At 46.2% G+C, this 27,957-nt stretch overlaps 1 protein-coding gene across 1 annotated transcript; it reads right to left on the bottom strand.

The window, feature by feature from the left end:
- Nucleotides 1–1,961: 1,961 nt before the first annotated feature.
- Nucleotides 1,962–27,084, bottom strand: LOC145512522 (cationic amino acid transporter 3-like). Its single transcript, XM_081506361.1, is given in 13 exon segments — nucleotides 1,962–2,006; nucleotides 2,009–2,070; nucleotides 2,236–2,344; nucleotides 2,618–2,784; nucleotides 2,979–3,175; nucleotides 3,363–3,465; nucleotides 3,560–3,699; nucleotides 3,870–4,092; nucleotides 4,461–4,573; nucleotides 4,774–4,951; nucleotides 16,277–16,435; nucleotides 17,064–17,418; nucleotides 27,079–27,084. Coding segments are annotated over 13 exon segments (1,857 nt in total).
- Nucleotides 27,085–27,957: the final 873 nt, after the last annotated feature.

The raw sequence follows: 27,957 nt of genomic DNA on the forward strand, positions 1-27,957 counted from the left end.
AAAGACCATAGCTTTGTAGACAGACCTTTTGGCAAAGTAATGTCTCTGCTTTTTATTATGCTGTCTAGGTTGGTCATAGCTTTCCCTCCAAGGAGCAAGCATCTTTTAGTTTCATGGCTGCAGTCACCATCTGTAGTGATTTTGGAGCCCAAGAAAATAAAGCCTATCACTGTTTCCATTGTTTCCCCATCTATTTGCCATGCAGTAGTGGGACTGGATGCCATGATCTTCCTTTTTTGGATGTTGAGTTTTAAGCCAGCTTTTTCACCCTCCTCTTTCACTTTCATCAAGAGGTTCTTCAGTTCTCCTTCTCTTTCTGCCGTAAGGGTGGTGTCATTTGCATATCTGAGGTTATTGATATTTCTCCCAGCAATCTTGATTCCAGCTTGTGCTTCACCAGCCTGGCATGATGTACTCTGTATATAAGTTAAATAAGCAGGGTGACAATATACAGCTTTGACGAACTCCTTTTCCTATTTGGAACCAGTCTGTTGTTCCATGTCCAGTTCTAACTGTTGCTTCCTGACCTGCGTACACCTTTCTCAGGAGGCAGGTTAGGTAGTCTGGTATTCCCATCTCTTGAAGAATTTCCCACAGTTCACTGTGATCCACACAAAGGCTTTCGCCTAGTCAATAAAGCAGATGTAGAAGTTTTTATGGAACTCTCTTGCTTTTTCTATGATCCAATGGATGTTGGCAATTTGATCTCTGGTTTCTCTGCCTTTTCTAAATCCAGCTTGAACATCTGGAATTTCTCAGTTCATGTACTGTTGAAACCTAGCTTGGAGAATTTTGAGCATTACTTTACCAGCATGTGAGATGAGTGCAATTGTGCGGTAGTTTCAACATTGTTTGGCATTGTCAGTCTCCATTAATTGTGTCCTAAGTCTGTAATTTCTTGAGAACTCATAGCATGGTGATGTTTCTAATTCAGTTAATCCTCCTCCATTTATTTTTTAATCCATCTAATAATTTTGCTGTTAGTTTCTTGACCTCTGTCCCGCCTCACTCTTCTTCAGTTGCTCGTTCCCACAAACAGTCTTTAACTTCATTTTTACCAACATCGTCAAAGTTCATGATCTCAATTTCTAGCATTCTCTTCTTCAGGAACCATTTTTTATCCCGACTTTTCGGTTTCACTTTCTTTCCATTCCATCCAACTGTAAGCATTTATTAATCATTACTTCCCATTCCATTCCCCTTTCTCTACCAATGCACTTCTTGTTGTTATTGTGGGGTTTTTTTTTTTTTTCATTTAAGAACTTTCCCTCATCACACACATTTATTTACTGTATAACAGTGTTTTGGTGACAGAAATGTAGAGAAAATGATCATTTAAACGATGTTACACTATATCTCAGTAAGCTGGGGGAAGAGATTAAAATGTACATTTCTCTTTGTCATTCTTCAATAATGCATTTTTTCTGTTGTTCTCCTTTTCTTATATTCTACTTTTTCCTACATTGATATAGCTACCCTAGCTTTCTTGAGTTACTGTTTGAACAATATATTTGTTCCTTTCTTTTCCCTTTCGATCTATCTGTGTCCTAATATTTGAAGTGTAACACTAGACACGAAATATGGTTACATGCATTTCTTTCCCAGGTCACAGGCTCTGTGCTTTCACCGGAAATAGGCATGAGAAGGTATTTCTTATATGCCCATTAATCTTCCATTACTCCCTTTAAATGCTAGTTACATTACACTTTTTTTGTGAAAATTGATCTTGCTGCTCACTTATGAAGCATGCAATTTTCTGTATGCATATTATGCTTTGAAAAGTGTATGTAAAAACTGTACAATGTTACAGTCACCTTGTCCACTAACAATAAATGCAGGGCTCTAAGTACATTCCACAGTCACAGCCCACTGAGGCTAAAATTGTCTCTTGAAGCAGAAGATCCCTCCAGTGTATGGAGGGATTCCACACAGCATCTATTTCTCATGGTTAAGATGATTCATCACTGGGCATGTTTTTGTCCAGCATTTGGGAGGTGGAGGCTGGTGGCTGTTGTTCATTTTTGTCCTTGAAGCTGTGTCGGATCCCATATCCAAAGTATATGACAGATCCTAGTAGCGAGATGAGACAGTGAGAAGGGAAAGTAGGTGCTCTCCCTACTTACAAATGCCCAATAGGTCTCCTATAATGGCATCTGACATATTTGGGGAGGGCTTCCAGGAAGAGGATTGGCTTCTGTCACTCAAGAGGACTCTTCACCCCAAAAAGCTACTCACCAATCCCCATCCAGATGCCAAATTGGACCCAGGTCCCAGTGTCCAACTGCATCATCAGGTAAACGTTCACAAAGATGCTCACCAGGGGGAGGACAGGCAGAGCCGGGACCTGTGGGCAGAGTCAGTTCATCCCTGGGCACAGCCCAGATGTCTGAATTAGAGACTCTACCCCAGGAAAAGCAGGGAGACTCCAGTTCTCCTCAGGCTGTGTGTTCAGTGCCTGCTGAGACTGGATTTGTGAAGCACTGAGTGTGGATCTGGGAAGGGTCCATCGGTTTTAGCAGTTCCCTTTACTCTGTGGCCTAACAAAGATGTGTAGACCTCAAAGCACACAGACTTCATTCACTCAAGGTGGACACTTTGGGCACATGAGGTCACCTACCCTGAAGTGAAGAGGCGAGGGGTCCTGGGGCTGCCTCCAGATGATGCCTGTGACCCCACTGATGAGCAGCAGCAGCAGCACAGCCACGGCTGTGAGCATGGGGTCTCCAGAGAACACCTGGCTGGGCCCCTGGGCCAGGATCAGGCTCAAGATGGTCAGCAGGAGAACTGCAGGGGTCAAGGAGGAGCAGAGCAGGCTGGACCCAGAAGACAAAGATATCAGGGCTCAGGTCACACCCCTCCCCAGGCTGCCCCCATCAGGAAGGACCATCGTATCTCCAAGACTCCTCAACTGACAAATATACACTCCTACCCATCCTGGCAATTTCAGAATACCACCAAAGAGAAGTCCCACTGCTCACCGAGCAGGAAGACACATGCATTGACAATCTGGCCCGATTTCTGGGTGGGGATGGGGCTGGCAGGGAACCACAGGGTCTTCAGAATGCTTGAGGTTCCTGCTTCAGGTACAGATTCTGAAGGACTTGTTTCAAGATCAGAAATCTCAATTCCCTCCTCTGTTTTCTCATTCTTGCTTAAATTTTGGTCTGGTTGGTACCTGAAGAATAGATAGCAAGGCAGTATTAACTTTAGCCCCTACTCATTCAACACCAGACAGTATAATCCCCCTCTTTCTTGCCTTAAGCCTAGTGAGACATATAGAAGGCAGCAAGAAGGCAGAAGAGGATCACCTGCCCATCACCCCCGAGAGTCCAAGGCTCTCGGCCAAGGTTGGTGGGTCTCACCTGAGGACAAGTATGGAAACAGCCACAAGGGTGTAAGCAGGCAGGATCCCGGCTGACATGAATTTCACCAGATCAAGGATCCTGAGGAGTGATGCCATGAACCCTAGAATGAGGGAGGGGGGAGGGAGTGAGAAGGTGCTGGAGACACCCACGTTAAAGAAATTGGTCACAGGAGAGAATGGACTTCCTTTATCCACCTGTAAGTATTCCAGAAGCCATGATGGCCATGAGAGGGGTGTGTGTGCAGGCGTGGATCCGGGCAAGTCTCTGGAAAAGGAGACCGTCCTCTGCCATTGCGCAGATCAGCTGATACATGGGGAACATGGAGCCCAGGAGGCTGGGGGAGAAAATGGAAACACGTGTGAGGACGTGGAGATGCAGGAGAGACCAGGGCATCCAGTCCCCAGTCTACGTGGGTAAGGTGCCCTTCCTTCTTGTCTCTCAATCCCAAGGGCTGGGATATCTGAGAATCTGACAGCAGATTGAGGAGAAAACCAGGACACTGACCTGTATAAAAGGGTACACAGGAAGACAACGGCCATGGCATATTTGGCAGGAGCCCATCCTACATGGAGAAAAGCCTGCGGTAAGGGGCTGTAAGGGTAAATCTGGTAGTAGGGCACCATGAGGGTGAGCGCCGCTGAGACTCCAGAGTACGCCAGAAAGCCGATGAAGATGGAGATCATCATGCTCAAGGGGATGGAACGCTGAGGATTTGGGGCTTCTCCCCCTGCAGGACAGGAGGAAGTACTGGGTCAGGAAAGCATGCTGCTGCAAAAGCAGAAAATCCCCTTTGTTGCACATCCAAAAGCAGGCTTTTGTTGCTGCTGTTCAGTCGCTCAGCCATGTCTGACTCTTTGTGACCCCATGAACTGCAGCACGCCAGGTGTCCCCATCCTTCGCCATCTCCCTGAGTTTGCTCAAACTCATGTCCATTGAGTCCGTGAAGCCATCCAACCATCTCATCTTCTGTTATCCCCTTCTCCTATGCTCTCAGTCTTTCCCAGCATCAGGGTCTTACCCTCTACCAACCCCCGTACCCAAGGGCAGCTCAACAAGTGCCCACATCCCTGATGGGACACACAATGACCATGTTACCTGCAGTGACAACAGCGTGAACACCAAAGCATGAGGTGAAAAGTATAGCCGCTCCCTGGACGATTCCTTCAAAGCCAAAGGGCACAAACCCTCCAGAACCCAGAGGGCCCAAGCTATGGTGAGAGAAGGAAAGAGGAAGAACATGGGTGAGGTGTGTTCAGCCATTTCTACTGGGCTCCTCCCTTCACAGCTCAAGTCCTGGGCTCCAGGACCCGCATCATCCGGATCCACCAGCCCAGATGTCTTTAGTTGCCACCATTTTCCCAGCTCTGAACCAACACCACCCACGTATTACCAAGAGGACCCTCCTGACCTAAAGGTGACGCTGGAAACAGATGTGCTCAATGTGTAGTCCTGTTCTGTGAGCTGCCAGTTGCGCAGGTCTCCCTTAACGAAGCCAGAGATGATCATGATGATGGGAACAAAAATGTTCAAGCCTATAGACACTTTGATAATCAGGGTTGATACACGAGCTCCCAGAACCAGTAGTCCTGTGGAAAAGATGGAATAGGAGACATCCAAGGTAATTAAACCCATAGACACAGAAAGCAGGCCAGTGGTTGCCAGGCCTTGAGGGTTGGGGTGGTGGGGGGCAGATGGCTAGACCGTGACTGCTTAGTGGGTACACGGTTTCCTTTTGGGGAGATGAACATGTTTGGAACTAGATGGAGTGATGGTTACCACACTGTGAATGGACTAAGTATCAGTGGGTTGCACACTTTGAGGGGCTTTCCTGGTGGCTCAGGGGTAAAGAACCTGCCTGCAGTGCAGGAGTCATAGGAGACACAGGTTCAATCCCTGGGTTAGGAAGATCCCCTGGAGGAAGGCATGGTGACCCACTCCAGCATTCTTGCCTGGAGAATCACAAGGAAAAAAGAGGCTGGTGGGCTGCAGTCCATAGAGTTGCAAAGAGTCGTACATGACTGAATCAACTTAGTGCCCAGACACCCAAGTGCACTTTAAGATGGTTAATTTCTTACTGTGGCCGTCATCTCACAATGTATATCTACCAAATCATCAAGTTGTACACCTTAAACTTACACAACATTGTATATCTGTTACATCTCAATAAAAGTGGGAAAAACAATGTGTTAGTTTTATTCTATGAGAATTTCCTCTCAATTAAAAAAGAAAATCTTTGGTCTCAATACAAAGGAAGACACTTGTCACCCTAAGTAACTGATTCTGAGCTGGGATGACTTTATCACTGAAGGGACAGTTATCATTGCCTGGAGGCATTCTGATGATCACAGTTTAGCCAGTACCTAGTGAGCAAGGCTGGGGATGCTATTCAACATCTGACTGTGATTTAAAAAAAAAAAAAAAATGCCCTGCAATATGGACCACAGGACAGACCCAGGGTGGGAAACAATTCTCTATGTCTTGCCTCCCTTACTCATAACCCTGGTCCTTCTTTCCAGTCCTAATTCTACCTTCTGCCACCTCAAGCCTTTCCCACACCAGTTCCCCTCCAAATCCCCCTCTTTCCATCCTACATCTGACCCCTTCTCACCAGTCATCAGCAGCACCAGGCCCAGGGCAATGAAGTCTGGGTACGGGGCCAGGAAAGAGGGCATGTGTGGAGAGAAAGTTCTCTCTAACACCTGAGAGATGTGGTTCCCAATGAGGCTGTCAAAGGCATAACTCCAAGCCCTGGTCACACAGGAAGCAGCTGCAGGGGCAGAAGAAGGGAGATTAACAGACATTAATTAAACCCGTACAATGCACCCTGGGATGTATTTAGGGGGAAAACAGACAATATACTCACTCTCAAATAGTTCCTTTCCATGGGATTGGGGAGAGAGGAGTCAGATGATTTACAAAATTTAATTCACTATTTAATATGTGAAGAGGAGATCAATGTTATGCAAGAAAAGGACACAGTGAAGTGGGACCTGGGATGGCTGGCAGATGAGGGTTGAAGTTTTAAGTCAAGTGGTAAAGGAAAATCCCATGAAGGCAACAGCTGAGCAAAGACTTCAATACGGTGAGGGGATGAGCCTGTGGGAGCTGCTTCCCTCCCACCCACCCCCTACAGTTCCCTTTCCTCTGGGTTCTTGGCCCACGTTTAAAGAAAACAGGATAGCTCAGTACAGTGAAGCTGTGGGGCTTTCTAGAGCTTCCCTCTACAAGCTCCATCACAAAGTGTTTATGAATGAGTGCAGACCCCAGTCACCCTCTTAGTTTCCTGATCTTAAGCCACACTTCGTCCCCCTCCCCATCATCTCACCAGCCACTAAATACAGCAAGAGGTTCCAGCCAATGACAAAGGCGCAGAGTTCTCCCATGGTGACGTAGCTGTAGAGATAGGCAGAACCGGAGCGTGGTACCCAAGCCCAAAGTTCGGCATAGCAGAGTCCAGACAACACAGAAGACAGGGCGACCACCAAAAAGGAGAGGATGATCGCCGGTCCAGTGATGAACATGACCATGACACCGGCCAGGACATACACACCAGCGCCCAGAGTCCTGCCCACACCCCACATCACCAGGTCCAGGGTGTTCAGGGGGGCTCTGCGACTCTCAGACTCCTCTCTGGGCTCCAGTGGCCGCCTGCGGACCAGCTTCTGACCAAACTGGCGAACACACTGACGCAGCATCCTAGATGGAGTTGAGCAGGTTACTTTCCGCTGAGAAAACAAGACACAAAGTCATCAAGAAGGTCAACCTGCCCTTGGCCCTGGGAGTCCAATTCCATGGAGCAAGGGAGCGATGAGGGGCAGGTGGTATAAGGACACGATGGGCAAGTTCTCCATCCCTGATCTTTGGTTTCCTCAAACATAAATCAGACATTTAATATGCTTCAAACTTACTGGAAGGGCTGCTTAAAGAGAAGTGAAGGGGGATAGAATACCTCTTCCCGAGGGTACCACTTTGGTTTGGGGTTGTTTTAAGCTGAAGTCAATCAAGATACTGCAGCCTAAAGAAAAGCCTTTTGCCTCTCCCTTCACGGCTCAAAATAATTTAGATTAGGGGACCTATGCCAGGTCCCCTAACAGCTCCAGGTCCCCAGAGAGCTATTATCAGAGAGAACTTCTTGTCTTAGAAAGGCTTGCCAGCGTGGAGGGCAAACATTTGTTAACCAATCATTTGCTCTTCTCATCTTCAGCCCAAGAGGGGCTGATCTCAGAGAGAGAGACAGGCAGCTGTAAGCGGAGGCTTGAAGGGAGGTCTTAGTTCTCTGCCCAGGAATTGGACCTGGGCGGCCTGGATGAAAACTAGGAATCCTCGTTGCTTGTCCAGCATGGACTAGAGGCTAGAAACAAGGTTTCCCTGGCTATTGCCCCCACTGAAAAATGGGAGGCAAAAACTGAAGAAAAATTAAAATTAAGAAAGCAGCTTATTACTAGAGACACAACACAACAAGCAGGAGAACACACAGAGAAATAGTTTTTTGTGTTTTGCTTTTTATTTAAGACAGAAGCAAGGCAGAGTTCATGCCTGGAGAGAAAAGATATGGGCATCCCCGTAACGAGTAGGATCCCCATAAAGATGCAGGTAAATCATTCATGCAGGGCAGTTCTTCTAGGTTTGTTTGCCTTTGGCCAATTGCCTGGTTTCTTTCTCCACACTTGACCTGCCCTAGGATCCTCCCCATGCCCTAGATTTCTTTCTACTAGAGACCCCCAAATATTTTTGAAATGTCAACAGACAGTGCTTTCTATTCACCTGTTAAGGCTCTTCATGACCCAAGGGTCTCCAATTTCTGGAGCAACCAGCCCAAGACAGAAGAAACAGGTTTTAATTTTACCCACAAGTGTAAATTAACAGATTGCTGTAAATCCTAAGTAGTTTGAGTAGAACAGTCTTCTTATGTTTGAAAAAACAATAATTAGAAGCCAATAATTTGCCATACAAAAGTCACAAAGATTATAATCATATTTAGCAGTTCATTTGTGCATGTTTGTCCTTCAGATGTGACCAACTCTTTGCATCTGCATGGACTATAGACCACCTGGCTCCTCTGTCCATGGAATTTGCCGGGCAAGAATACTGGAGTGAGTTGCCATTTCCTCCTCCAGGGGATCTTCCAGACCCAGGGATCAAGCCCAAGTCTCCTGCATTGCAGGCAGGTTCTTACCATCTGAGCCACCATGGAAGCCCAGCAGTTCATTTAATGCCGTGTAATTCACTTCTGTTCCCTTTGAGTCCAGTTTTTCTATTAGTTCTGTTGACCTGGCCTGATGATTAAGGATGACAGTGCCAGTGATAGTTGCCAGAAGGTTGTGAGGTTTTTGTTAAGGCTGGTCTGATTGTTAAGGCTGGTCTGATTGTTAAGGCTGGTCTGATTAGTCCAGGGAGGTGAGTACCTTGATCGCTGGAGATTGTGGAAAGCACACTCCAAGTGGAATGCATATTTATTTTTTACAATTTTCTTTTCACTGTAAGGGCATCAATCTTGCAGCCAGGAAAGGCTTTAAACCATCAAATAAAAATGAGACTTGCCAGGCAGCCAGGAAAAGCCAGGCAGTCGTCTTGGAAATACCAGAGCCCTGACCGTTTAGTTAACAGCCATTGTTTACCCATTTTAAATTCCCTCAATTAGGTGTAGACCTCTGCCATGATCTTCCCTGGTGGCTCAGATGGTGGAGAATTTCCTGCAATCTGCAGGAGACAAGGGTTCGATCCCTGGGTTGAGAAGATCCCCTAGAGAAGGGAATGGCAACCCGCTTCAGTATTCTTGCCTGCAGAATTCCATGGACAGAGGAGCCTGGAGGGCTACAGTCACAGGGTCACGGAGAGTCAGACATGATTAAGTGACTGACACTTTCACTTTCAGTTGCTATGCCACAAAGATATCAGGATGTTCAAAGTCTGACAATAAAGGTTAAGTTTTATACAAGCAGAATGAACTTTATCTACATATGCCATAATCTTCAGAGATCATTGTGAAATAGTCCTTATTTTCTCAACCAAAGTAATGAAAGATCTCAAAAGCAAATACAAATCACTCAGACCCAAAGAAGTTCACACAGTCTGTTATCAAAAGCAGCACTCCAAGGACACATTGTTCTCTTAACAGACAGAGAAAAGCATATTCCAGTGTGGCAACAGCTTACTGTTAATAACAACATTTATTTACCTAATTAGTTTTGATTCAATGTTGGAAAGCCCTCTCTATAGATCTTGAAGAGGTAGCACTTTTGCAAAGGCATCAGAGTGAAAGCGTAACTGTATATATGTAAAGAAAAGACTTCAGAAGGCATGTTTCAAGCCTGACTATGGACTTCCCTGCTGAGTCCAATGGTAAAGAATCCACCTGCCAATGCAGGGGATGCAGTTGGATCCCTGAACCAGAAGCTTCCACATGGTGTTGTGCAACGAAGCCCATGCACCACAACCACAGAAGCCCGCACCCTGGAGCCTGGGTTCCGCAGAAAGAGACGTGATGACAAAGGGAAGGCTTTACGTCTCAGCTGGAGAGCCACCCCCGCTCAGACAACTAGAGAAAGCCAGCCCGCAGCGACAAAGACCAGACACAGTCAAATATTAAATCAATTAATTAAATAGTCTCTAGGGATTTTCACATTAAAAATTTGATTGCAATGCAATTGACAAAGTAGCTGGGTTACTGCTGTGACTTAAAACACTCCCAGAAAATAACTAGAATTATGCCTGATAACATTGCACTTGTTTGTGTGGCTTCTAAGGTAAAGTTGAAGGGGACATAAAGCTTAAATGAAAAAGAAACTTTGAAAGTGAAAGTATTAATTGCTCAGTTCCGTCCAACTCTTTGTGACGCCGTGGACTGTAGCCTGCTAGGCTCCTCTATTCATGGAATTTTGCAGGCAAGAACACTGGAGTGAGTTGCCATTCTCTTCTCCAGGGATCTTCCAACTCAGCGATCGAACCTGGGTCTTCTCAAGTAAAGTAGGAAAGGAAATCACAGGATAAAAAGAGAAAAGTGCAGTGTGTGTGCTGGTGGGCTGCCTGAGAAGAAATATACTGGAGGACCTGGGGGGATGTAATTTTTCTACCATCCTTAGGAAATAAAGTGTGGCGTGTAGCAGGGAGCAATTTGCTGATAGTGCCAACGAGTCCCTGCACACGGTTCGCAGTGTTGATGAGACAGCAGTGCTGGGCTGAGGACCCGCTGGGGGTTGCAATTCAAGGAGAGCAGGAGACAGAGGGAGAGAGGAGAGAGGAGAACAGAACCTGGGCTCCTTCACCGAGCGGATCTAGATCAAAACCTGTGAGTCTTGGAAGCGGAGAGTGAGAGCAAGCAAGTTCTCATGGGAGAGAGAAGAAACTCAGAGGTCGCCCGCCAGCAGTCTGGGGAGACCTGTGCTTTACCTTGAAATCCTGGGTTTCAGCATCAGATGTTCTCGGAGAGAGGCAGCCGTGAGGGGTGGCTTAGCTCTGAGTGCAGGTATTGAACCCGGGTGGCCTGGGGGAAAACCAGGACTCCTAGCCGCTCGTCCACCAGGGGCCAGACGCTAGAGACCAGGTTCCCCTGACTCTTGCCTCCATTGAAAAATGCATTTCTCAAGGAGGCAAAATTTTTTTAAAAAAGCTAAAACAGGTACAAAGTGTATTATTAGAGACACAGCACCACAAGGAGAGAGCGCACAGAGGAAGTGTGTTCAGTTAGACAGAAGCAGAGAGACGCACCAGGAGAGGAAGAGTGTGGCGTCCTCCCTGGAGGAGGAGACCCATAACCCATAAAGGCAGTAAAACCATTCACACAGGGCGGTTCTTCTGGGTTTGTTTACCTTTAGCCAATTATCCACTTTTTTTTAACACAACTGACCTGCCCTAGTACCCTCACCAACTCTCCTATGCAACTGTTTTCTAAGACAGACTCCAGCCGGGAGGCCGCGGGATGGGGTGGGGTCCCGGCAGCTCCTATTATGGGGGGATGCTCTCTTCCTCTCTGACCCTCAGCATGTGCCATGTCTCCCTGGCCACAAGGCTGGGAAATCTGTCCCTCCTGACCTTTAAATCAAAGAGGGTTTAGCCTTGCCACAATCATTGCCTGAAAGTGTCCACAGGAGACAGAGTCCAGCTACTCACTCTGTTCTCGTCATTTCCATCTTGAAGTGCCAACAGGAGGCTGCTCGTAACTATCTAGCCTGGAGCCCACCTGCCTCCTTCCTCAGGAAATGTGAACAGAAGTCTGATTGTAAATGCCCAGCCTGGAGCCCACCTAGCTCCTACCTCAGGACCATATGGGGCTCCTGGGCATGGAAGCTTTTTTCTGAGCCCTGTCACTTTTTTAAAAAGTATTTTTTAATACCAAAAACCTTTTGTATTGGGGTGTGGCCAAGTAATAATGTTGCGGTAGTTTCAGGTCAACAGCAAAGGGACTCAGTCACACACGTACATGTGTCCATTCTGCCCCAAAGTCCCTTCCCATCCAGGCCGCACCCAACCTGGAGCAGAGTTCCCTGTGTCTACAGTAGGTCCTGGTTGGTTTTCTGTTTTAAATACGGCCGTGTGTACATGACCTCCCAAGGCCCCTAACTATCCCTTCCCCTGGCAACTATAAATTCATTTCCTAAGTCTGTGAGTCTCTTTCTGATTTGTAAGTAAGTTCATTTCTGTCCCTTGTTTCTTGTAGGCAGACTCCAGCCTCCATGACCTGCCCTGAATTCCAAACAGCAGCTTCAAGCAGTTGCTACTCACAGAATCTGAGGCTCCAACACTTTGTCCACCTTATGCGAAGAACTGCCTCATTGGAAAAGACCCTGATGCTGGGAAAGATTGAAGGTGGGAGGAGAAGAGGATGACAGAGGATGAGATGGTTGGATGGCATCACCAACTCAATGGACATGAGTTTGGGTAAACTCCGGGAGGTGGTGATGGACAGGGAGGCCTGGCGTGCTGCAGTCCATGGGGTCATAAAGAGTCGGACACCACTGAGTGACTGAACTGAACTGAACTGAATCATGGAAGGAGCAGCTGAGAGACTACCTGAGCCAAAATTAAAGGGACCAGAGACCCTTTAAATTTTAATCTTTGTCAAGATTAGGAGACCAACCACCTGAGACCCTGCACACACCCTGATCTATCAGCAACTCCTCCCTTGACAGTTGCCATAAAACTCCTCACTGAACTCACCTGGGTAGGGACTCAGTTTCAATGGCAGGAGCCCGCTCTGTCCCCTGGGCCTGGCAAAGCAATAAAGCTGTTCTTTCCTCCTCCACCCAAACCTCTGCCTCTGAGTTTGGACTCCACACTGGTGTTCAGAGAGGCTGAGCTTTCAGCATCGCTTCCTGTTAATGCAGGTGTGACCGACCCAGATAGAAGGAGTTGGAGGGGTGACAACCCGATCATTAGTAGACAAAGGAGATGCCATCTCTATCACTTCCTGTATTTATTATTATTTTGGCTGTGCTGGGTCTTCACTGCTGCGTGCGGGGTCTCTCTATTTGCAGCGACTGGGGGCTACTCTCCGGTTGGGGCGCGTGGGCTGCTGATCGCGGGGGGCTTCTGGGCTCTTGAGCGCAGGCTCAGTAGCTGTAGACACAGGCACAGCTGCTCCGAGGCCTGTGCAATCTTCCTGAACCAGGGGTTGAACCTGTGTCTTCTGGGTCGGTAGGTGGATTCTCATCCACTGGACCACCGGGGAAGTCCCCGAGATCTCGGTTCTTCTCAGGAGAATTTGCCTGACACCTGGTCTGGACCTGGTGCTCTGGTGCTCAGGCTCCAGTTGTCTCCTTTAACTAAGTAGCTCCTAGCTTTGTTTTGTAGTGAAACAAGTGAAGTGTACATTTAATCCATGTATCTTATACGGTTATATATTTTATGCATATTGATTATACATGTACACACATGCTTCACTTTTCACCAATGCTGCATTTTTCCCAAATTGAGGATTTGTGGCCACTGTGTTGTCACTTAGTGTTCACCATATCTCAGAAAAAAATATTTTTAAATCAAGGTATGTATAGTATATATATATTTTTTTTACAGATTGTTATTTCTCACACCGAAATCAGATTGATTATATTCTTTGCAGCCAAAGATGGAGAAGCTCTATACAGTCAGCAAAAACAAGACCAGGAGCTGACTGTGGCTCAGATCATGAACTCCTTATTGCCAAATTCAGACTTAAATTGAAGAAAGTTGGGGAAAACCACTAGACCATTCAGGTATGACCTAAATCAAATCCCTTGTGATTAGACAGTGGAAGTGAGAAATAGATTTAAGGGACTAGATCTGACAGACAGAGTGCCTGGTGAACTATGCATGAGGTTCGTGACATTGTACAGGAGACAGGGATGAAGACCATCCCCAAGAAAAAGAAATGCAAAAAGGCAAAATGGCTGTCTGAGGAGGCCTTACAAATAGCTGGGAAAAGGAGAGAAGTGAAAAGCGAAGGAGCAAAGGAAAGATATACCCATTTGAATGCAGAGTTCCAAAGAATAGCAAGGAGAGATAGGAAAGCCTTCCTCAGCGATCAGTGCATAGAAATAGAGGAAAACAACAGAATGGGAAAGACTAGAGATCTCTTCAAGGAAATTAGAGATACCAAGGGAACATTTCATGCAAAGATGGGCTCGATAAAGGACAGAAATGCTATGGACCTAACAGAAGCAGAAGATATTAAGAAGAGGTGGCAAGAATACACAGAACAACTGTACAAAAAAGATCTTCATGACTCAGATGATCACAATGGTGTGATCACTCACCTACAGCCAGACATCCTGGAGTGTGAAGTCAAGTGGGCCTTAGAAAGCATCACTATGAACAAAGCTAGTGGAGGTGATGGAATTCCAGTTGAGCTATTTCAAATCCTAAAAGATGATGCTGTGAAAGTGCTGCACTCTATATGTCAGCAAATTCGGAAAACTCAGCAGTGGCCACAGGACTAGAAAAGGTCAGTTTTCATTCCAACCCCAAAGAAAGGCAATGCCAAAGAATGCTCAAACTACCGCACAGTTGCACTCATCTCACACGCTAGTAAAGTAATGCTCAAAAATCTCCAAGCCAGGCTTCAGCAATGCGTGAACCGTCAACTTCCAGATGTTCAAGCTGGCTTTAGAAAAGGCAGAGGTACAAGAGATCAGATTGCCAACATCTGCTGGATCATCAAAAAAGCAAGAGAGTTCCAGAAAAACATCTATTTCTGCTTTATTGATTATGCCAAAGCCTTTGACTGTGTGGATCACAATAAACTGTGGAAAATTCTGAAAGAGATGGAAATGCCAGACCACCTGACTGCCTCTTGAGAAACCTGTATGCAGGTCAGGAAGCAACAGTTAGAACTGGACATGGAACAACAGACTGGTTCCAAATAGGAAAAGAAGTATGTCAAGGATATATTGTCACCCTGCTTGTGTAACTTATATGCAGAGTACATCATGAGAAATGCTGGGCTGGAGGAAGCACAAGCTGGAATCAAGATTGCCGGGAGAAATATCAATAACCTCAGATGTGCAGATGACACCACCCTTATGGCAGAAAGTGAAGAAGAACTAAAGAGCCTCTTGATGAAAGTGAAAGTGGAGAGTGAAAAAGTTGGCTTAAAGCTCAACATTCAGAAAACTAAGATCATGGCATCCGGTCCCATCACTTCATGGTAGATAGATGGAGAAACAGTGGAAACAGCAGCTGACTTTATTTTTCTGGGCTCCAAAATCACTGCAGGTGGTGACTGCAGCCATGAAATTAAAAGATGCTTACTCCTTGGAAGGAAAGTTATAACCAACCTAGACAGCATATTAAAAAGCAGAGACATTACTTTGCCAACAAAGGTCTGTCTAGTCAAGGCTATGGTTTTTCGAGTGGTCATATATGGATCTGAGAGTTGGACTATAAAGAAAGCTGAGGGCCGAAGAATTGATGCTTTTGAACTGTGGTGTTGGAGAACATTCTTGAGAGTCCCTTGGACTGCAAGGAGATCCAACCAGTCCATCCTAGAGGAGATCAGTCCTGGGTGTTCATTGGAAGGACTGATGTTGAAACTGAAACTCCAATCCTTTGGCCACCTGATGCGAAGAGCTGACTCATTGGAAAAGACCTTGATGCTGGGAAAGATTGAGGGCAGGAGGAGAAGGGGACGACAGAGGATGAGATGGTTGGATGGCATCACCAACTCGATGGACATGGGTTTGGGTGGACCTAGGGAGTTAGTGATAGACAGGGAGGCCTGGCGTGCTGAGATTCATGGGGTCACAAAGAGTCGGACACGATTGAGAGACTGAACTAAACTGAACTGAAATGGCTCATTTCTTATTGTGGCAGTCATCTCATAGTAGACAGGTCTATAAAATCATCACTTTCCTCATTTTAAAATTATATAATCTTGTATATCAATCATATCTCAGTAAACTGGGGGAGTATAGTAAAATGGTTAACTTTATTTTGTGTGAATTTCCTCTGAATTAAACAAACATCTTCAGTCTTAGTACAAGGCAGAAACTTGTAAGCCTAAGTAATGATTATCAGGTGGGGGTGACTTTGTCTCTGAAGATCCTGAGGCATTCTGATCACCATACTTTGGGTGGAGGGCATCAATTTTTCTAGTGAGTAAAGACAAACGGTGGCTTCCCTGGTGGCTCAGTGGTAAAGAATCCACCTGCCAATGCAGGAGATGCAGGTTTGATCCTGGGGTCGGGAAGATCCCCTGGAGAAGGAAATGGCTGAAAGCAAAACCTACAATGAACAGGATAGCCCCCCACACCAAAGAGTGATTCAACCCAGAATGTCAGTACTGCCAGGGCTGAAAACAATGGTCTGTGTCTTGCCTTCCTATCGCTCTTATCTCAGACACTTCATTCCAGTCCTAATCCTCCCACCATTCTGGAACCTCAAGCCTTTTGTACCCCAGCTCCCCTTCCACACCTCACTTTAGCTGACCTCTGTCTCACCTGTGAGCAGCAGCACCAGGACGAAGGCAAGAAAGTCTGCACAGGTAGCCAGGAAGTAAGGCCCGTGCAGAGAGAAGGTCTCCTGGAATGCCCGAGAGACACGGTTCCCAATCAGGCTGTCAAAGGCACAGCTCCAGGCTCTGGCCTCATAGGCAGTCGCTACAGCAGCAAAAGATGAAGACCCATTGACAAACGCAAACTGCACCCTGACTATGTACCGTGCGATGTATTTGGGGGAAAAAACACAGAGAAAATCCCTAATCTCAGAATGTTTCCTTTTATGGAGTGGAGAGAGTAGGCCCAGATGATTCACAGAACAGGTCAACTATTTAATATATTATTGTTGTTGCTGATAGTCACTCAGTCGTGTCCGACTCTTTGTGAGCCCATGGACTGTAGCCTCTCAGGTTCCTCTGTCCGTGGGATTTCCCAGGCAAGAATACTGGAGTAGGTTGCCATTTCCTTCTCCAATTTAATATGTTAGGAGGAGATAAAAGGAAATAGCTGAGCAAAGACCTCACTACGGGGAAGGGAGGACCCTGTAGGACATGCCTCCTTCTCACCCACTCCCTACAGGTTCCTTTCCTTCTCGGTTCTAGCTCCCATCATTTCAGGAAAGCAGCATAGACCCAAGTAGAATAAAGTTTTAAACTATGAAGTTCCTCTACAATTACCCACTTCACTCCACAAGATTGACAACAAAGTCTTCCTAAATTAATAAGACTCCAGTACCTCCTCTGAATTTTTGATCTGAAGCCTCACACCTTCCCCCACCCCATCATCTCACCCATGACATAGGACAGGATGAGGTTCCAGCCAGTGATGAAGGCGCACAGCTGACCCATGGTGACGTAGCTGTAGAGATAGGCAGAACCGGAGCGTGGTACCCAGGCCGCCAACTCCGCATAGCAGAGCCCGGACAAAAGAGTAGACAGACCGGCCAGCAAGTAGCAGAGGACAATCGCTGGTCCAGCCTCGTACACAGACACTTCTCCAACCAAGATGTACACACCAGCTCCCAGGGTGCTGCCCACACCCAAGGCCACCAGGTCCAGAGTGTTCAGATGACCAGCTGTGTGCCTCTCAAACCCCTCCCTGGGCTCCAGCAGCTGCCTGCAGACCAGCTTTTGACCAAATTGATCCTAGATAAAGTTGAGGAGGGTCAGATCTGCTGAGAAAATGACACAGTAAACCGTCAAGAAAGTCCATGTGCCCTTGGCCCTGGGAGTCCAGTTCTAGGGAGCAGAGGAGTGATAGGGAGCAGGTGAAAAAAGGACACGTTGACAAGTTCCCTGTTTCTGAGATTTGGTTTCTTAAACATCCATTCAGTTCAGTGCAGTCACTAACTTTTGTCCAACTCTTTATAACTCCATGGACTGTGTGGATGCCAGGCTTTCCTGTTCATCACTATCTCCTGGAGTTTGCTCACACTCATATCCATTGAGTCGGTGATGCCATACAACCATCCCATCCTCTGTCGTCCTCTTCTCCTCCTGCCTTCAATCTTTCCAGCATCAGGGTCTTTCCAAATGAGTTGGCTCTTCGCATCAAGTACCCAAAGTGTTGGAGCTTCAGCATCTTTAAATATATTTCATATAATACATTATTATTATATACTGGAAACGTTGCTTAAAGAGAAGTGTGGGGAGCAGAATTTCCACTCTAAAATGTTGCACTTTGGCTTGTAGATTGTTTTGAACTGAAGGCAATTAAGATGCTGCAGCCTAAAGAAAAGCCTTTTGCCTCTCCCTTCACGGCTCAAAATAGTTTAGATTAAGGGATCTATGTCAGAAAAAAGAGCTGTTATGACATAATTTCTTGCCTTTGAAAGACTTGTCAGCATGGAATGGCAAAGATTTGTTTACCAATCATTTGCAGTTCCCACCTTCTGAAACCGAGTGGGGCTGATCTCAGAGACAGAGAGAGAGCCGTGAGTGGGGGATGGAAGCAAAAGTCTTAGTTCTCTGCTCAGGGATTGGACCTGGGTGGCCTGGATGAAAACCAGGAATCCTAGCTGCTCATCCACCAGGGGCTAGAGGCTAGAAACCAGGTTTCCCTGGCTCTTGCCATCATTGAAAAATGCATTTCTCAAGGAGGCAAAATGGTGGGGGAAAAAAAGTGTATTATTAGAGACACAGCACAAGAAGCAGGAAAGCACAGACAGAAGCTGTCTCCTTAAGACACAAGCAAGGCAGAGACACACACCTGGAGAGAAACGGTGTGGACATCCTCCCTAAAGTGGTGGAGCCCCTCAAAGAGGCGTTAAATCAAAGCCTCCCTGGTGGCTCAGTGATAAACATCCCCCTGCCGATACCGGAGACACGGGTTGCATTCCTGGTCCTGGAAGATCCCACAGGCCGTGGAGCAGCTAAGCCCATGAGTCACGACAATCAAACCTGTGCCCTCGAACCCAGGAACCGCAGCACCTAGGGAGGCCAGGGAGCCCTAGAGCCTGTGGTCCACAGCAAGAGAAGTCACCGCAGTGAGAAGCCAGAGCGCAGCAGCTGGAGACTCACCACTGCTCTCTGCAACTAGAGAGAAGCCCGCAGAGCAGCGAAGACCCATCAGAGCCAAAATAAATAGGTAAATAAAACAAAATTTTAAAAAGAGACAGCTGGCTATCCAAAAGTCTACAAGCAATAAATGCTGGAGAGGGTGTGGAGAAAAGGGAACCCTCTTACACCGTTGGTGGGAATGCAAACTAGTACAGCCACTATGGAGAACAGTGTGGAGATTCCTTAAAAAATTGGGAATAGAACTGCCATATGACCCAGCAATCCCACTGCTGGGCATACACACCGAGGAAACCAGAATTGAAAGAGACGCATGTACCCCAATGTTCATCGCAACACTGTTTACAATAGCCAGGACATGGAAGCAACCTAGATGTCCATCAGCAGACGAATGGATAAGGAAGCTATGGTACATGTACACAATGGAATATTACTCAGCCATTAAAAAAAAATACATTTGAATCGGTTCTATTGAGATGGATGAAACTGGAGCCCATTATACAGAGTGAAGTAAGCCAGAAAGAAAAACACCAATACAGTATACTAATGCATATATATGGAATTTGAAAGATGGTAACGATAACCCTATGTGCGAGACAGAATAAGAGACACAGATGCATAGAACAGTCTTATGGACTCTGAGGGAGAAGGTGAGGGTGGGACGTTCTGGGAGAATAGCATGGAAACATGTATATTATCATATGTGAAACAGAACACCATTCCATGTTCGATGCATGAGACAAATGCTCAGGGCTGGGGCAATAGGATGACCCAGAGGAATGGGATGGGGAGGGAGGTGGGAGGGGGGTCCAGGAAGGGGAACACATGTAAACCCATGGCTGATTCATGTCAATGTATGGCAAAAACTACTACAATATTGTAAAGTAATTAGCCCCCAACTAAAATAAATAAATTTATTTAAAAAAATAATAATAATAAATAAATTAAAAAAAAAGAGAGACAGCTGAATCATTCATATAGGGCATTTCTTCCAGTTTTGTTTACCGTTAGCCAATTAGGTCCTGACCTGCTCTAGGACCCTCACCAACATGTCTGTGTAACTTTTTCCAAGACAGATATCAGCCCAGCAGCCTCTGGGGGTCCTTGGCATCACCTATTATGGGATGGTGCCCCCCTCTTTTTGATGCCCAAGGAGCCTTTCTGCACATGTGCAGTGTCTCCCTTGCCACAACTGTCCTACTGTATTCCAAAATATTTCCTTTATTGCTTCCAGTAGCTTTAAGGACCTTTCAAGTAGAATCCTCAGCTCTTAAAACCTTAACCTATATTGAAAACCAAGAACAAAGCAATTGCAAGCCATTGGTCACATTAGCAATTTTTGATTGGCAAACTTAAGAGCATATTCCATAGCTTGCATTTTCCCAGGTTGCAATTTCTTTTCCCAACATAATACAAAGCATGTCCAATAAACCCAAGATTTTTAGTTTTGCTCTCCCAAGAAGACAAAAGTAGGTAAATGTAGATTTGTTCAGTGATCCATGTTCCAGTATTTTATCTTAAAAATAATTTAGACATTTAATGAGTTATTATTTGACTTGATTTAGTAAAATTCTGTAGTTCCAAGTTACCAAAAATCTGGAAAGCCTAAAACATAATTATATCCAAAGTGTTCACGCAAAAGCTTTTATCCTATACCAAGTTAGATTTTGCTGACAAATGTAACATACATGGCATAAATTTAATGACGTTCAGTCCATTCAGGTACAATAAAAGTATTATATTTAATATTAATGACTCTAAAGACACATTAAGAATGATTAATATGACTCTGAAGTCCATATTGAGACTTTAACTTTCATATCCAATATTTAACACTGAATATTTCCCAGATCACGTGAGCCTGAAATTCATTTAGTTTAATGTTTCTTATTTTTAGAATTGTTTGATTTGTAAGTGCTTACTTTTCTTTAAGCCAATTTAATAGAGCTCCTTTATAAGTTAATCTCAAAAGTCCAAAACAAAGGCAAATACTGAGACATACATACATCCAGATAGGGATCCTACAGCTTTATTTTCTAAACTTAGTCATGAATCGGGTATTATAAAACTCACTGGTTTATAAACAACCGTTTTAATAAGTGTAAGTTTAAAATACTTCCTTTCCACTTCCCCCCTCAGTCTCAGGAATTAGAGATTATTAGACTAGATAAGGGAAATGGGCCTGAGAGTGCTGATCTTAAGGCGCAGGGAAAGCCATGCTCTTTTAGCAGGACTTGTTCTCTCAGTGTCAGAATTCTGAGGGGGGAAAAAAAAGTATTTTAAGAGCTAGCTTTCTCTAATTGCAGATGCAAACAGAACCAGTTTTTTGTTTGTTGGCTTTTGTTTGGGGAGGTTGTTTTTGTTGTTTCAGATTTTTTTTTTTCCACCCAATTTCAAAAAGTTTTATCTTAGCCAGTTTTCTCTGGAGTCCAGAGAATTTTGTGGCCACGCCGTGTCATCATAAAATGTCATCTTTCTTTTCTCTAGTCAAAGTTTTATAGCTAAAACTTAGACCAGATAGTGCTCAAATTGGCCCAGATAAGAATGACAGACTGGTTGATAAAATGCTGTCCCAGCAGGGATCGTCCCTCTGGGGAGATGGGGTCTTGGTTTGATCAGATGAGGGGGAAAGAGATGGTGGAGGAGCAGGTGGACATAGGGTTCGTCTCTCTCCAGAGATACACCAGGAAGACACCTTCAGACACGGGAGATCTTGCAGAACACCAGCTGAGAGCAGGCAGGAGCTCCTGGCCACCAGAGAAGAATATACAGAACCACACAAAACTCGGTAGGGTGAAGGAAGTGGGGGGAAAAGAGGAGAGCTGGTAGGAATGGACCTGCCCTCGGAAGGTGGGGGGACTGAAGCAGGGGTCCGATCCCCACGTGGGTGCCCTTGGAGGTGAGGAAACTGTTCAGAGGACAGAGGAGAAGCCCTTGAGGCTGAGGGTGAAGTAGCGGATCTGTGAGAATCACAGAGACAATCCTTGCCGCAGCCACACGTTCCCCAGAGAGGGACGCAAGGACGCAAGTCCCCTGGAAGGCACAGGGCTGGGAGCGGGAGCGCAGGGATTGTGGAGCGATCCCAGGGCGAGGTCAGCTGTTGACTGTGGGGAGACGCCCGAGGGGACACTAGGGAGGAGGTGGCAGTGGGAAATGCCTGTGCAGGAAATCTGGCAGCCGCGGAGGCAGGGCGATCCTGCTGAGTCACTCCCAGGCGGTGGAGCCATCGCTGTAGAGAAGGACCGGCCCCAGAGGCGCTCTGACCGCAGCTGCCAGAGGCGAGGACGACACCCTGGGAGGGCCAGAGCCCCTTCGGCTGAGACAGCTGGGGGGTCCCTGTACACACGGCACCCCCAGAGTTCCCACGATCCGAGCAGCTGTGTCACCTCCACGCTCAGTTCTCACTGGGGCAGAGCTGCCAGAGGCTAGAAAAAGCCCTAATGGCACCGTATCTCCTGTGACAACAGCCCCTTTGTACCCAGCATTGCCAGGGTCCCCGTTGCCGGAGTCCAGCTCCAGCGGGTCCAGAGTTCCCTCAGGATGGACGGCATCGGCGATACGAATGAGAAGACACAGCGAGTCTTGGTGTTTCCAAGTGTCTTCTACTTTATTGTTTTTTAAGACAGCTTTTATATTTTTAGTGGTATATAGAAACAAATGTAAAGTATAGAGTCATACCAATCCAGCTTAAGGGACATACCAATTTAGCTTAAGGGGCATATCTTAATGGGCCTATCAAGTTAGCTCAATGGGCCAGCAGCTTCGACCCTCATGGAAGCTGTTTGCATGTCTTTAGTTACAAAAAGCCTCATTTTGTTTACATCATCTTCTGGCCTGGGGCCTGCTAACACCTTGTGACTCTCCATTGATAAAGGTTGATCAGTCAGAACACTTTTGTATCAAGCACATCAGGAAAGAATTTATCAACAGGAAGTTTTAAGGTAAAACCTATTTTTGGTAATTTACTCCATGCCTTGAGCTTAACAGAAAAGAATGTGGTTCCATAGTCATAGAACAGCAAGCTGAAGTTCAGCTCTAAGTAAGAATCATCAGTTAAATCAACAATTGTCTTATTATTTGTATTAAAGCTAAACTTCTATTTATATAAATCTCTAACTATTATGCTTTCATTATATAGGCTAAATATGTTAAGAGTAAAAACATAGTGAGTAAATATAGATTAAGTAACAGTTTCACAAAGCAATATTTTTTTATATTTCCTAACAAGCCTTTTTTCGTGCGAAGGGTTTTGTGTCCATAGGGGCTTTCTGTGCGGAGGTTCTCAATGCTGTTTTATCACTAGGGAGCAGTTATGCACATTAGCTCCAAAGGCACAGGTACATTTATTAAACAAACCAATATGTTAGCAAAAGGAATTTAGATCAGCATACTCTATATCCCAGATAATTTTATTTAGGGTGCTACCGTTCAGGGGCCTTGTTGATTTGAGGTTTCAGAATGATCTATTTTAGAAGGGAATCAGGAAAGGCCTTTTGCCTAAGTCATAGAAAATAAGAAGAGGTTTATTATAGCAAGCGTCAGAAAGAGAGATCTCATTTTTAAGGTGAGCGCTGAGGCAGCCTCTCGAGAATCCCTGAGGCCTGAGTTACTCTGCTTGTCAGTCCTTCTCCTCATGACTCTGTCATGAGTGGGGATCTCGTGAGCTGGCTCCCGGCACCCTGTGATCCAAGCAAGCAGCTGTACCACCTCCACGCTAGATCCCCACTGGGCCAGAGCTGCCAGAGGCTAGAAAAAGCCCCTTTCCTGCGGCCCTAGCCGCCAGTTCCCCTGAGCCCCTGGTGCCCCGGACCCTGCCACCCCAGCAGCTGCACTCCCCGCACCCCGCCCTCCCTGGGGCAGACCCACGCCCTCCAGGGCAGCCTCAGGAGCAAAGCCCTGTGGACGACTCACAGGCAGAGGTGGAGACAAAGCCACAGCTGAAACCCAGAGGCAGTGAGGCTAAGGAGAACTCAGAACCTTCCCACCTGCTGCACTAGTTGCGGATTGAATCCACACGATCAAGGAGGCAGACTCTGTGTCTCTGGAATATATGAAAGGATACTGAGGGCTCCCATAGAAGAAACCACAGCAGCTCTGGCAGCTGTGGACCTTGGAGGCAAGAACAGGCAGGAGTAGGACCAGACTAGAATCTGAGCGGCCCACGCAGCAGGGCCAGAGACCAGCGCAGTGCTGGAGGGCATCCCGGGGAGGCGAGGTGCATGGTGACTCCCAGTGAGGGGAAGGACGCTGACAGCTGAGATCCAAGAAAAACATTAATTATTCTTACATTTTGACTTGTTATCTAGTTGCTTCTGGATTTTTTTTTTCTTTTTTCCCCCCATTCTGTTGCTGAAGTAGTTGATTTTATTAGTACTATTAAATCTACTTAAGCCTTCGAGAATTCTTCCCCCCAGGGAGAATTTTTTTTTTAACCACATTTTTTATTTCCTGTTTATACTTCTGCCTCTGTTGGCCTTCTGTGGTTCTCTGGGGTTTTCCTTGTTAATTCTTAAACTTTAAAATTTTATTATTATTATTTTCTACATTTATTCTTTTGCTTTTCTTATTGCTATTTTCCTGTTGTAGTTATTCCTGAATATACATAAATCTTTATCTACCGCTACTTAACTGTTTTTCCTGTTCTTTCTTCCTCGTCTGTCTTTTTTCACCATGTTTGTTGTTTGTTTCGTTTCTGTTGCTTTTTTCCCCAGTTGGCACCTTGATTTGGTTTTATTTTCCAGTTTGAGCTTTAGTTAATTTGGTTTTTAACCGGTGACTATCATTTTTGTTTCCCTTTGCTTGCCAGGTCCATCTCTTGTAATTTACTTATTTAGTTTTTGACTGTCTTGGTTTTGTTTATGGGTGTATGTGTGTGTGTGTGTATTCCATTGTTCTCATTTGGCTGATGAGAACAATCTGAAGGAATAAGGGAACTTGCAGGAGTGGGGAAAACTTGATTTCCCCCCAAGATTTGGGAAAAGATTGAGAGAGATCGTTTAGAATGTAGGGGAGTTAACCTCCATCCATGTTCCCATACTTTGGCAATGAAGATCTAATTGTAGGATAGTATTATAATCTAGAGACCAAATTTTTTCATGCCCCAACTTAAATAAAGGCCAGGCAACATTACAGCAAAACCTAGTTTTCCTTTTCTCAGCCTCTCTGGCTCCATGTTGAGCAACCTGCAACCAAGAACTGCACTCTTGGAAATAAAGTCCTGCATCCCAGAAACATTCTTGGTAGTAGCAGGAGTGTTAGTTACTCAGTCGTGTCTGACTCCCTGCAGCCCCATGGACTGTAGCCCATCAGGTTTCCCTGTCCATGGGACTTCCCAGGCAAGAATAGTGGAGTGGGTTGCCATTCCCTTCTCCAGGGGATCTTCCCGATCCAGGGATCAAATTCGGGTCTTCTGTGTTGCAGGGAGATTCTTTACTGTCTGAGCTACCAGGGAAGCCAGAAACATTCCTAGGTCGGCACCTGATGGCGGCTCAGAGTGATTTCTGGATTTCCCTCAAATCCTGTGCTTGGTGGGATTTTCAGCATCCTCTGCTCTACCTTTGATCCGTGACCAGACATCGCTGGTGGGCCAGTCCCTCCTATGAGGCATTGTCAACACTTTTCTTGAGAGGCGTCTTTTGCAGCAATGAGGTCTGCTGGAACGTGGCCAGCCCAGCAGGCTGTCCCTTGCCCGGAGTTGGGGGGGGGGGGCTTGCTGGAGGACCTGAGGGCCTGGAGGCAGGAGGATTCCCAGGGGGGATTTGCGGGCACTGGGCATGGTGGGAGATTAAACAGCAGGAGCACCCCAAGTCTATCACCCTGTTTGTCTGGTGTCTGGGGTAAAGCTGAAGGGGACATAAAGTTTAGGTGAGAAAGAAGTCTTGCTTCTTGAGTAAAGTAGGAAAGAAAATCACAGGAAAAAAAATTAGAGAAAGGCAGTGTTTGTGCTGGCGGGCTGCTCAGGGAGAAATACGTTACAAGACAGTGGGGCCCGGGGGATAAAGCATGGGTGTAGCAGGGAGCTATTTGTTGGAGGTGGTGGGAGGTGAGCCAGGCTCCCAGCGCCTTGCTCGCAACGTTGATGAAGGCAGGGGACATGCTAGGGGTGTAGTTTACCCGAGCGAGAGAGAGGGAGAGAGGAGAGAGAAAAACCAGAACTTGGGCTCCTTCACTGAGCGGATCTAGATTGAAACCTGTGGGTCTCGGAAAGAGAACAAAGCAGAGAGTGAGAGCCAGTTCTCATGGAGAGAGAGAGAAACTCAGAAGTCTCCAGCCAACAGTTTGAGATGACCTGCTTTACCTTGAAATCCCAGGTTTCAGCACCAATGATCTCGGAGAGAGTCAGCCGTGAGCGGTGGTTTGAAGCCAGAGCCTCGTTCTCTGCCCAGGAACTGGACCCGGGGTGGGGGTGGTGGTGGTGCCTGGATGAAAACCAGGAATCCTAGCCGCTCATCCACCAGGACCCAGAGGCTCAAAACAAGGTTCCCCCAGCTTTTGCCCACATTGAAAAATGCATTTCTCAAGGAGGCAAAAGCTGTAAAAAACGAAAACAGGTAGAATGTGTATTATAGAGACTCAGCCCAACAAGCAGGAGAGCACACAGTCTGTTCCGTTAAGACAGAAGCAAGGCAGTTACACGCCCAGAAAGAAACGGTGTGGGGGTCCCCACCCCACGAGGAGGTAAATCATTTATACGGGGCAGTCCTTCCGGGTCTCTGTTTGCCTTTGGCCAGTTTTCTGGTTTCTGTTTCCACACTTGACTGCCCTCGTGTTACCAAAGACTCAGACTCTGTACACCGATGCCGAATCAGACCCCAAGACAATTTTGGGGGAAGTAGAAGTGGAGAGCTTTCTTATTTACCAGGCAAAGGGAGACACACCAGGCTTCTGCCTCGAAAGAATGATGTGTCTCAACCCCGGGGAATTTAATCAGGGTTTTTACAACTGTGGGCCCAAGGTGGGGTCCCTGACAAGACTGCGGGGTGAGCAGGGCTTGCACTCCCTTAATCTCATCTCGGGGGACCCGGGGTCTTTGGTGGTCAGCTCTCCCAGTCTTGATGACCTTCTCTGGTTCCTTTAATCTCAGGTGGTTCTGGGGCTGCTCCTCCCTCGATCAGCAACTGCACGAATCTGCCCTTTGGAACGCAAGGAAGGTCATCAAGGCCGGAGACTTGCCTACAAGAAACGGGGGACAGAAAGGCCTCTGTGCCTGGGAGCCCCACAGGGCAGACACAGAGAACAGACTCGTGGGGAAGGAGAGGGTGGGGAGAATTGAGAGTCGTACTGACATACCTCCATGTGTAAAGCAGAGCTACTGGGAAATCGCTGTATAACACAGGGAGCTCAGCCCGGTGCTCTGTGGTGACCTAAAGGGGTGGGTTGGGGGAGGGGAGGGAGCCTCAAGAGGGAGAGATATATGTATAATCATGACTAAATTGAGTTGTTGTATGGCAGAAACCAGCACAACATTGTAAAGCAAGTATCCTCCAATTAAAAAATAAATTAAGCAGAAAGAGTTCTATGGGACTCTCACACATAACAAAGCAAATTTATTCATTTGTCTCATGTCAAATTAATTATTAGATCAGCCAAACCACCTAGAAAGCAAAGCTTTCTGCTTCTTCAGAAGCAAAAGATTCCAGCATAGTCCTGGGTATACGCAGTAGCTGCTTAATCAGTAAAAGCTGAGTGGATATGAATGATGATTTTTTAATTGAAGTCAACCTACTCTGCTGGTTCACATCGAAGCTCCCCACCTCTCAGCTGGTCTGATTTTGCATAAAGTGCCTGCTGTCTCCTTCCTGCTGTCCTGTAAATTCAGGGGAGGTTATTATCCCTGCCTTCTTGGATAGGATGAAGTGTCTTTTAAGGTGCTTGCTGATCAGAGAACTCAGACTCCACACATTTGTTCACCAAGGATCCCGAAACCTGTTAGCTTTCTGTTGCATTGTTTGCAGACTGACATGAAATTGGAATGCTGCTTTGGGGCAGAATGAAATGGAATTTGTAGGGAGGGATAGACTCTAGCCCGGCTCGGTCAAATCATCAAACCAGAGTGACCTCTTTCTTTCTTTTCTTTTTAAAAACTCTTTTTTTTGCATTGGGGTATAGCCGATTAAGAGTGTTGTGACAGTTTCAGGTGAAAAGCGAAGGGACTCAGCCATACATATT

The sequence above is a fragment of the Giraffa tippelskirchi genome, chromosome 7, assembly GCF_054371585.1.
Source record: "Giraffa tippelskirchi isolate mGirTip1 chromosome 7, T2T-mGirTip1v1.2.pri, whole genome shotgun sequence".
Taxonomy (NCBI): Eukaryota; Metazoa; Chordata; class Mammalia; order Artiodactyla; family Giraffidae; genus Giraffa; species Giraffa tippelskirchi.